General features: G+C 41.5%; 1 protein-coding gene across 1 annotated transcript in view; it reads left to right on the forward strand.

The window, feature by feature from the left end:
- The window catches only part of ipo8 (importin 8), a gene marked incomplete in the record, with an annotated part of 477,409 nt that overhangs the window by 408,191 nt on the left and 57,978 nt on the right, over positions 1–11,240 (forward strand). The window contains 1 exon segment of the mRNA XM_037695763.1: positions 6,906–7,031. Within this exon segment, the coding sequence (XP_037551691.1) occupies positions 6,906–7,031 (126 nt within the window).

Raw genomic sequence — 11,240 nt, forward strand, 5'->3', positions numbered from 1 at the left:
AAGCGATTTATAAAATCCTGGCCAACCAAAAATGGGAATGAGTCAACATGGGTCACGTGTACCGGGTGGTACAGTGTCATATTGCCAATCTGCATGTGAACCATTGCTATAGCTGTCAGGGTTGTTTTCATTTCTGAGAGACCCTGCATTTCTATAGCACATTCAGAGAGAGGTATTATCCTGTTAACACTGGCAGCGGCTGTCCTCAGCTCCTCGAACAGTTTAGCTGACATAATTGTTATGTCTGCCCCACCGTCCAAGAGTGCTTCGTGTGTGAGGACACCTTCGAGTGTTACTGACAGGTAGGCCTTTTTGGCGACCCCCTTTCTGATAAAGTTACACAGAAACCTTTTGGTTTTTTTCTGACGCTTCTTCACGCGTTCAGCCTTATCTGTGTAATCTTGGTTTGTCTGAACCGTCAGCACAGCAGAAGCTGTTTCTGAGTGTTCAGCCTGCGATGACTCGTCATCGTTTGTGTGTGTGTTTACCCCCCCTTCTTCTGATGAGGGGTTGTTTGAGGCAGCAACAGTTATGTCTTGGTGTGTTCCACCGACATCTGTTATGTTGTCATTCGCGCCCTCAGATGTAATGGGAATTACACTACTGCATAGTGCTCCTGGATGGGTTCCCGTGTCAGTGTGTTTCAAAGTTTCTAACAACCTGCGTATTTTCTCTGTCTCTTCCGAGTTCAGGGGTGTAGGGCCTTGTTTCTGGAACTTTTGTGATTTTTTTGCCTCGGTTCGTTTCGTCCGAGGTGGGGGACGGTCAGGTACGTCTTTCGGGGGTTCCTTTACGTACTGCCCCTGATGATATGGTTTCCCATATCGTTGCGTCCTACGCTCACCCCATTTACGATAATCACGTTCATCCTCTGAAAGAGGAGCATTTTTGTCCCAACGTGCACCTTCATTACGTGGTTTGTTATTTTGAACAGACTGTTTTCTCTCTTTCTTAGGAGGAGGCGGCGAAGCACGTCGTCCTTCTAGTTCAAGAGAGTGGGGTTTAACCTTTACACTTGGAAACACTTCAATGGGCGTCTTAGCATGAGAACTTGCTTCAAACACATTCACAGCACACTGCTTAATCTCACTGATGGATTTTTCTTTGAAATTTGCCATCATTTGTACTGGTTGTTTAAAATCAGTATGGAGATTTTTGCTGAAAACAAACTTGAAACCTTCTTCTTCCTCCATTCCGGTATCATTTCTGTTACCAAAATAAGCTTGGAAGATTCTTTTGTAATAAACTTTTGGATGTTCAGCTCTACCCTGCGTGACCTTTTCTGCGGCTGGGTATCCAGCTGGTCCTGCGCAGGAGTCGTACTCTTTGATCAGAGCATCACACAGAAGTTTGTAATCCCTTCTCGTTGCATCTGGTAGACGCTCGATGAAGGTAAACACCTCTCTGTCTGACGTAAGTCGTATCAGACTGATCTTATCTTCTACCGTAGCGTTAGGATAAGATCTCAATCTGAAATCCAGATCTCTGAGGTACGCTTTTGTTCCAGATGAGCCCAACGGTCCAGGAACGAAGCGTTGTACATATTTTGAGATTTTTTGCAAGTCATCCATTGATGGAGAAGATATCAATGGTCTCACATGCGTGATTGGTGCAGATTGGTCAAGGCCTGCCCCTACCGCCCATAATGGGGGTGGGGGTGGCTGATAAGGAGGAAGAGGTACATATTGGTGCAGGTCTGTCCCTACCACCCGTGATAGTGGTGGGGGTGAGGGCATGGTGTCAGGAGGAAGAGGTACATATTGGTGCAGTTCTGTCCCTACCGCCCATAATGGGGGTGGGGGTAACGGCGTGTTGTCAGGAGGAAGAGGTGCGACAGCATCTGTCTGGGGAGGTTGTGGCTGATAAGGACCCTGATACTGTTCGTCTCTGAGTCTCAGACCAGCTCGCCCTGTTCCAGAAATCTGGTTTGTAGCTGTAGCTAATTTCTCCTCACAAGCTGTTAGGTGCTCCTGTGATGTCTGATATTTACTTTGTAAATTCAGCCATTGTCGGAGTATCCCCGCCTTGTCTGCCTTGCAATCGTCCAGCTCCTTTAATGCGATCTGCAACTGTTTTTGTAGCACATCGTTATCTGAACACACGGATTGGTACTCACGGTCTTTATCCCTGGCTTCCGATAGTGATGCTTCAAGTACTTGTAGTTTGCTGTTCAGCAAATCAATTTCTGCACTTGTATTTTGCTGTTCTTGAGACATCTGTTCATGATGTTTTCTTATGCGGGCCTCGTGTTCACTTTTAAATTGAAGGACGTATTCTTCAATTTCCTGAGCAAACACTATTTCACTGTCTAACCTCTGTTTGAGGTTATCAGCTTTCTCAACAGCCTTATAGAATGATTCTTTCAGCAAAATTGCAATTTTAGCCAGCTTTTCATAACTTGACTTTGTGATTTCTGTAGAGGTCACACTTTCTGCAACCTCCTTCAGATTGTCCAATAACTCTTTTGGGTTCATGCGCTCTGTCTGATTCATATATGGATGTAAGGACGCTGCCAGGAGCGCTAATGCGTTCTCCAAGCAGTCCGCCATCCCTTTTAGGTCAAAGTCTTTTTCTAACACACCTGTCATGTTTTCACTGTGTAGCAATTTATCTGTTTAAACAGTTGCAAGCTTCAGACATTTTACAGGTAAATATTTGTATTCAAGTCAATGAGTTTTCACACTATTTTAGCTTTTTGGGTTTACACAGAAGTACTGTTATAAGTCAACTTATTCAAATGTGGGTACCTTTCATCCCTGTTGAATGCCCGACGATCCACTTTGGTCATATTTTGAAGTAATCAAAGCCCGCCCCCTCAGAACAGGAAGTCTCTTTTTTTATGGGAAAGCTTCCTCTCTGACACCCTTGACTTAATTAGGATGATCCTGTGTTAGACGACATTTAACAAGTTGATCTGACTTGCTTTAAAGTGCAAACTGTTTTGGCTGGAGGATGTGGGCGTGGCAGTGTGGCAAATTAAGAAGTGACACCGTTGCAATATGTTTAACTCTAAATTGCACATATTTGAGCCGAGGTGTACCAAAATCACTATGATGGATCATTATTCACCCCTTGAACAGGTATCCATGATATGTGGCCAATAGCTTCCATAGCGCCCCCCTACATTATTCCTACAGTTATAGCTCGGTGATACATCATCCGATCTGTACCAGATTTATTGTGCGTCATCAGCGAGCACTTCTAGACACATTGATATTGTAGTTCAACATATGACTCCTGTGCACCCCCTAGATTATACCAACAGTTATATCTCAGTGATATATCATCTGATCTGCACCAGATTTTTGGTGCGTCATCTGTGAGCATTTCTTCACACATTGGTATTGTTGTTAAACATTTGACTAAAGTGTGCCGCCTTGATTATTTAAACTGTTATAGCTCAGTGATACATCATCCGATCTGTACCAGAGTTATTGTTAGTCATCAGTGAGCACTTCTACACATATTGGTATTGTGGTTTAACAATTGACTGAAGTGCACCCCCTAGAATATTCCAACAGTTATATCTCGGTGACACATCATCTGATATGCACCAGATTTATTGTGAATCATCAGTGAGCATTTCTAAACACATTGGTATCGTTTTTTAACATTTCACTCCAGTGCGCCCCCTAGATTGTTCTAAAAGTTATATCTCAGTGATACATCATCCGATATAGGCCACATTTAATTTGCGTCATCAATGAGTACTTGACACATTGATATTGTGGTTTAACATATAACTCCAGTGCGCCCCTAGATTAATCCAACAGTTATATCTCAGTGATACATCGTCCAATATGTACCAGATTGTTTGTGCTTCATCATTGAGCACTTGTAGACACATTGGTATTGTTGATTTACGACATGACTTAAGCCTGGCCCACTCAGAGAAGAAACTGATGATTATTGGGTGACTCTTGCAGCTTGGCACTGTGTAATATATTACTCTGAAACCATATTCGCTAACTGTTGATTACCATGTATGACATGTTGAAAAGCCTAAAGGAAGTCCTTTACATTCGTGACAAAACAGGAAGTGCCAATAACTCCTGTCTGGAAGGTCAGATTTTAGGCAATCTTGTAAGGCTTGCAGCTGGACTCATACTGATATGGGCGGAAGGCGATCGCAAAGATTTGGCATATGCGCACCCTGGTGGACGCATGCGGGAACGGCATGACAGCGTTCACGGTGGTAATTGGGAGGTGTTGCTGGAGCTCCCGAGGTCGCAGGTGATGTTGAAGATTTGGCAAATGCTCACTCTGGTGAAGGAGTGCGGGATAGGCATGAGAGCATTTGCGATGGCGACTGAGTGGAGTAGCTGGAGCTCCCGCGGTCGCCGTAAGGCCGGAGCGGCGCTTTGCTGCGAGGGCCTTCAATGCTGCTTGCAGCTTTAATTATTGCTTGAGGTTGCCTGTTTAGATGTTTAGAAACAAACTGTGATGTTTTGAAATGGAAACCAATCTCGGGATAGTGTTAAGACTCGGACTTTAAGTTTAATAAACAGATCATCTCTGTTCTACAGAAAAGCTTCTTTCAGCTAAGACAAATAGCAAAGCTTAAGTCCGTTCTGTCCAGATCCGACCTTGAAGAATTAGTCAATGCATTCATTACAACCCGACTGGACTACTGTAACTCACTTTATGTTGGGGTTAGTCAGGTTTTGCATTTACGTTTCCAGCTCGTACAAAACGCTGCCACTCTGCTTTTAACAGGAACTCGCAGGTTTGAGCACATTTCACTGGTTCTGTCCTCCCTTCACTGGCTTCCTGTGCGTGTCAGAATTAATTTTAAAATTCTGCTGACATTCAAGTGCATTAACGGCCTTGCACCCTCATACCTCTCTGACCTTCTTCATCCTTATGCTCCTTCTCGGGCTTTGAGATCATCAGACCAGCTGCTTTTGGTGGTACCACAAACCAGGCTGAAGCTCAGAGGAGGTCGGGCATTTTCAGTCGTGGGCCCTAAACTCTGGAACAATCTGCCCATCAATATTGGTCAGGCCACCTCAGCCTCCGCTTTTAAAACTCTTCTAAAAACACACCTCTACTCATTGACATTTAACACAGGGTGATCAGATGTAGATTTAGTATTTCATTGATTCTGATTCTGTTTATGCTTTTTTGTTATTATTCCTTGAATTTTGACACAGGGTGATCTGATATAGTATTTCATAGTTTCTAATTATGTTTTGTGTTTTATATTTTATTCCATGTGCTGTAAATATCTTGTTACCTTTTATTTGATGCTGTGATCTTTTTGTTAAGCACTTTGGTAACAGTTTCTGTTTTAAATGTGCTCTATAAATGTAGATGAACAGATGCTGAGATATATTCATCAATTAAAACGGATTCTCTGATTTTTCTGGACTGTATATAACGTGCATTGAATTTAATAAAATGTAACGTGAGACATTATTTATCTTTGACCCATCAAAATGAATGTGGTCATTTATTTACAGAATCAAAGTTTAACATCAAACATTTACATTAATTTGGCAAAATATGAAAATAACAACATAATTAATCAGCTTTACAGGTAGTGAGAAACAATACGGCGATTGTTTCACTTTTCAGCAGAACAGCAGACATCAAATCTCACAGCGGTGATTGAGAACTTTGCTTCAGACATTTCTAAAAATATCTGGAATGATTTCTACTTGATAGAAGAATTTTTAAAGATGGAAAGATGAAGTTTAGTGGGAGTGAAAGATGGATGAGGGAGAATGTGGTGTGTATGAGTGAAAAGTGTTGACAGGACGACACCCTCCATCCGACCCAGCTTTCCTCGGTACGCTCAGTAGTGGACTAGGCTCATTTACCTCTCTGACGATGAATCAGCGGAAGAGGAGCTCCAGTTAACGCTACCTTTCAGCGTCTCCGTAGGATGGCAGAGATACGTCCGGAGTGGTGACGGGACTTCGTCAACAACAGTTCACCTCAACGAGTGGACCTCACATGAGTGGGGTTCGTCCGAGTCCACTCAGAGGTGGAAGATGTTATAATCCCAAACTCGGAAGAGCCTTATCATGGCTGGACTTCTGTTCTCCCAAACGACTGGAGCTGCAAACTCTCCAGCCCGACTCCAACGGCAACTCACAGAACAACGACTTCACAGAACTGCGAACAACTCAGAACTGGGAGAACTAGGAAGTACCGACATTTTAAAGGGCTCTATTCCCGGTTCATTTGAGAGTTTCTGATTGGTCAATATCAACCAGACAGGGGTGTGTTTTGTGATGTAAGGTGTTATGGAAAGTCAGAAACCAGCAAGAATGTTATGGAACAGATTGAAAATATTTCCCAGACAGGAGAGAGAAATGTTTGGGCGAGTTTGGAGAAACAGGTGCCAACTTCTCTGTTTACGTCTGAGAGGATTTAAAAACAAGACAGTTGTTCCAACACTTGTCTGCTTTGACTCCTGACCTTGGAAAACGTACACTGCTCATTCAAAGACAGAAATCAGAAAATGCATAATTACTCTGTAACAGGCCTTAACATGAATTCTACTTTGCATAAGCAACTAAAAAATCATTGTTACTGTTTTACAGTTAATAAAATTGATTAGTTCCCTGTAGCATCTAAAATGTTTGAACTAAAACACTTTGATTATCAAACATTTGTAAAACAGTAATGATAATAGAAAAGAGAGTGTTCTTTCACTTGAATTTTCAAGAAAGAAAGTCTCAGGATGGGTGAACCTGTATTTCTGGATTCAAATCAATGAAATGACAGTTTCTGTCCCACAAGGTTCTTAAGGTCAAGGGTTTTGACCTTAGGTCAAGTTCACTACATAAATAAATCTGACTTGACTTGACAGGTTAATCCCATTGAGCCTCAGGGACTCATTTACAAGAGAGACCTGAAAATGTGTTGTAAATTTGTGTGTGACTTGTCTGCTGCAGAGTTCTACGAGGAGATCCTGTCTCTGGCTTTCGGCCTCACCTGTCAAACCATCTCCCCTCAGATGTGGCAGCTCCTGGGTATCCTGTATGAGGTCTTCCAGCATGACTGTTTTGACTACTTCACAGGTATCTTGCACAAAGCTTAGATTTTTTTGTGTCTTTATCTCTACAAAGTTTATCGTAATTACCAGTCTATAGAATGCACCAGAATGTAAGCCACGCACACAAAATAAATGTTCAAATAAAAATTGTACATATGTAAGCCGTGCCGGTGTATAAGCCGCAGGTGATCATGTTGTAACTTGAGTGGCAGTGCACAGCTACAGAGAAAAATGTGCAGCTCTTGTGTTCTAGCTTGTATAATAGGAATCAACCACCAGATGTTGTTTTATAGACGTTGTTTTACTGTTCAATACACACAGAGGGCAGCACGGTGGTGCAAATGGTAGAGCTGCTGCCTCTCTGCGAGCAGGTTACCCTGGTTCAAATCCTAGTCCGGGGGCCTTTCTGGGTGGAGTTTGCATGTTCTCTCCGTGCATGCGTGGGTTTTCTCTGGGTACTCCGGTTTCCTCCCACAGACCAAAAACATGCATGTTAGACTGATTGGTAACTCTAAATTGTCTCTTGGTGTGAGTGAGAGAGTGAATGGTTGTTTCTCTCGTTTGTCTCTATGTGGCCCTGTCATGGACTTGCGACCTGTCCAGGGTGTCCCCCGCCTCTTGCACAGTGATGGCTGGACATGGGCACCAGCGACTACCGCAACCCAAAAAGGAAGAAGCGGATAAAGATGATTGATGGATGGAAGGAACACACACAGACAGAGTGAACTCCACAGGTCTTCATGACAACTATCTCCCTCACTCATGATTACTCTACTGAATGGCACAGCACGATTGCGTAGTGGTTAGCACTATTGCGTCACAGCAAGAAGGTCCTGGATTCCATTCCTGGTTGGACCTGGGGTCTTTCTGGGTGGAGTTTGCATGTTCTTCTTGTGCTTGTGTGGGTTTTTTCCGGGTACTCCGGTTTCGTTCCACAGACCAAAAACATGCATGTTAGGCTTCCTTCAGGCCCAGGCCTTCCTTGCAAAAGAGATCTGTGATCTCAATGGGATTTGCCTGGTTAACTAAAGGTTAATACAGTGGTTCCCCAACCTGGGGGGACCAACCCCCATGGGGGTGGTGGGTAGGGAGCACATGGGGGGTCGCATAATATGTCTGCTTAGAGGTTGTAAAAATGTCAATTTATTGTCTGTGTAACAACTTTAAAAAATTTTATTTTATTTTTAATTATAATGTTTGAAATTTCACCAAATCCTGATTAACACTGAAGAACCCTCATTTTGGTTATGTTTGAAGAGTTTTCTATAACGTATTATGTTGAAAACTAAAACCTGTACTGTCACTTTAAGAGCGCTTTGTTATGATGTCAGTACTCAGCGTCCAGCTCTTAGTTGGCAGCGCAGCTGCCTGAAAAGAGGCAGGGAGTTATCGTTGGTCTTGGTTAAGCTCACATTTTATTAAATATATAATATAAACGTAAGCACATGCAGCTGTGAATGTTTAAATGTGTAAAACACACACAAAGGAGTCATTTTTCTGACAACATAAGAACATTTTTCCCTAGTTTAAAACATATATTTTTATTATTATTGGTGATGTGAAAGTCAGGAATACTTTCAGGAACAAGCAGTAGACATCAGAAAGCCTTTGAAAGAGCATGTAGTGATTTGCACAGAGCTACAGAAGCATCTTTTGAGTGTTCCCTTTTAATCACTAAGGTTAAAAATCTGCACAATATTGCTGCTCTGTCTGTCTGTGAAATTGCTGTGAGACTCTTGCATTTCTTCTGAACCATAATTATGGACTTGTTTTGACCAGTCGGTCCCTCAACTCAATTTACAACATTTCTTCAAAGAGAAGACAGGCTTTAGGCGAGTCGATTTACCCTGTTGGCACGTACGCAGCTGGATATCTCATCAACTGGAAAACTTGATGATGTGTCTATCTCTGCTACCATCTGTGGATTTTAAGGATGCATATTTAATTGGATTCACGATAACTGGTTCCTGCTTTGTGGAATCAGCTGGTGCTGGTTTTATCTACAATCAAGGAAGTCATCAGCAGCAAATTTGGACCCGATCACGCTGCTTGCCTTTATGATGGCTTGGTTCATGTCTGGAGTACCCGGACTCAAATGCTTTGAGCTGAATGGAGCAGATCTTGGGGATTTTTACTCAGTCACATTCCATCTGTGTGGCCATGTTAATTTGGACATTTTGGAACCGAGTAGACCGACACAGACTCAAGGTTGATGTCATTAAGTTCTGCCTGTCCCCAAAACAACTGTGTGTTTATCTAAATTTTGGTCGCCTTGGCTGGCCTTGAAGGCCATCTTATCTGAAGTCGCCTGGAGAAAATGTGATCTGATGCTCACCACCCCCTCCCTGAGGAATTTCCAACTGATAACCAGATGGAACCAGCTGAATAAACTTTGTGTCATCATTTCAGGACTCTGGATTCTCATAGAGGTTATTCTTGGCCATTTCTCGACATACCTCGAGAATGTTTATGGATCTCACCGGAGGACATTGACTGATTACAGTGACCTCGAGAGCATCTATAAGCGTTGTTGACCGCTCTCGTCTCTGATGGCAGAATGTCTAAGTAAATATGTGCTTGTTTGTGCAAGGTGTTTTTTCAATATTAGAGGTTTTTTTCAGCCAAGAAAAAAGTCTGATAGGAATTTTTTTTCGCCTCCAACTCATACATGTGTCCAGTTAACCACTGTTTTTGTCTGTCCAAACAGGTCTCACTTGTAAATGAGTCTTCGAGGCTCAATGTGATTTATCTGTTTAAATAAAGGTTGAATGAATGAATTGGAGAAACCTTCTGAAACCCGCCTGCCTGAATAATGTAAAGTTGATGTGTGGGGCTCATGCAGTGGATAAAATGAAAACTGTCCCACTCTCTAACACTGTCAGAGTCAGTCAGAGTCAGAGTTTCTTTATTGTCCTTTTTTTTATTATTTATTGTCATATTGTCAAGGACATAATAGATAAAATAGCTGAAAATTGCAAAAATCAGCTGCATGATAGGATCTTGACAAAACTACATTTAAAAAAATTTAAGACTGTTTTTAAGATTACTCTTTTAGTTTAAAAAAAAAGTTATTTGAGTAATTCTCAAAACAGTGTTCTTGTAGTTGTTATTTCTGTTGTACAACTACCAGTTTATACCTTTTACAAATAAGTTTGTAACTATTTACTTTATTATTTTATTATTTACTTTATTCTATTTTTAACTACTATTACTTATAATACTAATTATAATATTTACTTTATTATTTTATCAATTTGATGAAGAGATTAATCTGATTGAGTCTTTTGGGAGAGGGGAGTAGCGAGGGATTGGGGGGGCTCAGATTGGCTAGGAAGTACGAAGGGGGGGTCTTTAAGGAAAATAGGTTGGGAACCATTTGGCTAATAAAATAAAATAAAATAAACACAAACTAACACATAATAAACACATGAAACACACATGCTAATAAAAACAGACTAATCGCTAAAAGAACAATGCTAAACAGATAAACAAAATGATTAACAATGAGCATAAATTTTACCCATAATTCTTCCCTGAGGCCATGTGACCAACAGTCAACCACAATGGACCACAGAATGCTACAATACATACACAAATACAGTACGTACACTGATTTCTTTTTTTGGGGGGGAACAGTGCTGGTAACACGGCTGGTTAAATAAAAAAAAAACAGTAGCCTACCAGGAAGTCATTGATCACTAAATTCTTCTTGCTGCAAGATGCTGGTGAAGATTCTGTAATTTAGGATATGGTAAATCCAAAAATGATTGAAGGCAAAAACAACTGGACTTCTATTCAGTAGCTGAAGACGTTTCGCTTCTCCTGCTGCAGCAGGAGCCAGGAGGACTTTAACAAGAATTTAATAAAATTAATACTTAAAAACAATTATTTGTTTGCTCAAAATTATAAAAGATGTGTCTCAGTCCAAAAAAAGTTCAATCTGGTCCTCTGGACATTCAAAAAAACAAAAAACAAAACAAAGCAAAAAAATATAGAAACGTTTCGTCTCTCATCCAAGAGACTTCCTCAGTCTGAGGTGCTGTATTCAGCTCAGTCTCTTAAATAGCACCTTCTCAGAGTGGATCAACCAGTTTGCTGCTGACAACCAAAACCAGCTGATCACATGGTCAAGAAGGACCATCAGCCTAACAATGGATCATTAGCACACTGATGGCTGTTTATTATTCACAGAGGGCTGAGTGATACTAGCAATCACAGCATTGTAAGAGGGGGG

The sequence above is a fragment of the Nematolebias whitei genome, chromosome 22 (assembly GCF_014905685.2).
Source record: "Nematolebias whitei isolate Nwh7 chromosome 22, NemWhi1, whole genome shotgun sequence".
NCBI lineage: Eukaryota > Metazoa > Chordata > Actinopteri > Cyprinodontiformes > Rivulidae > Nematolebias > Nematolebias whitei.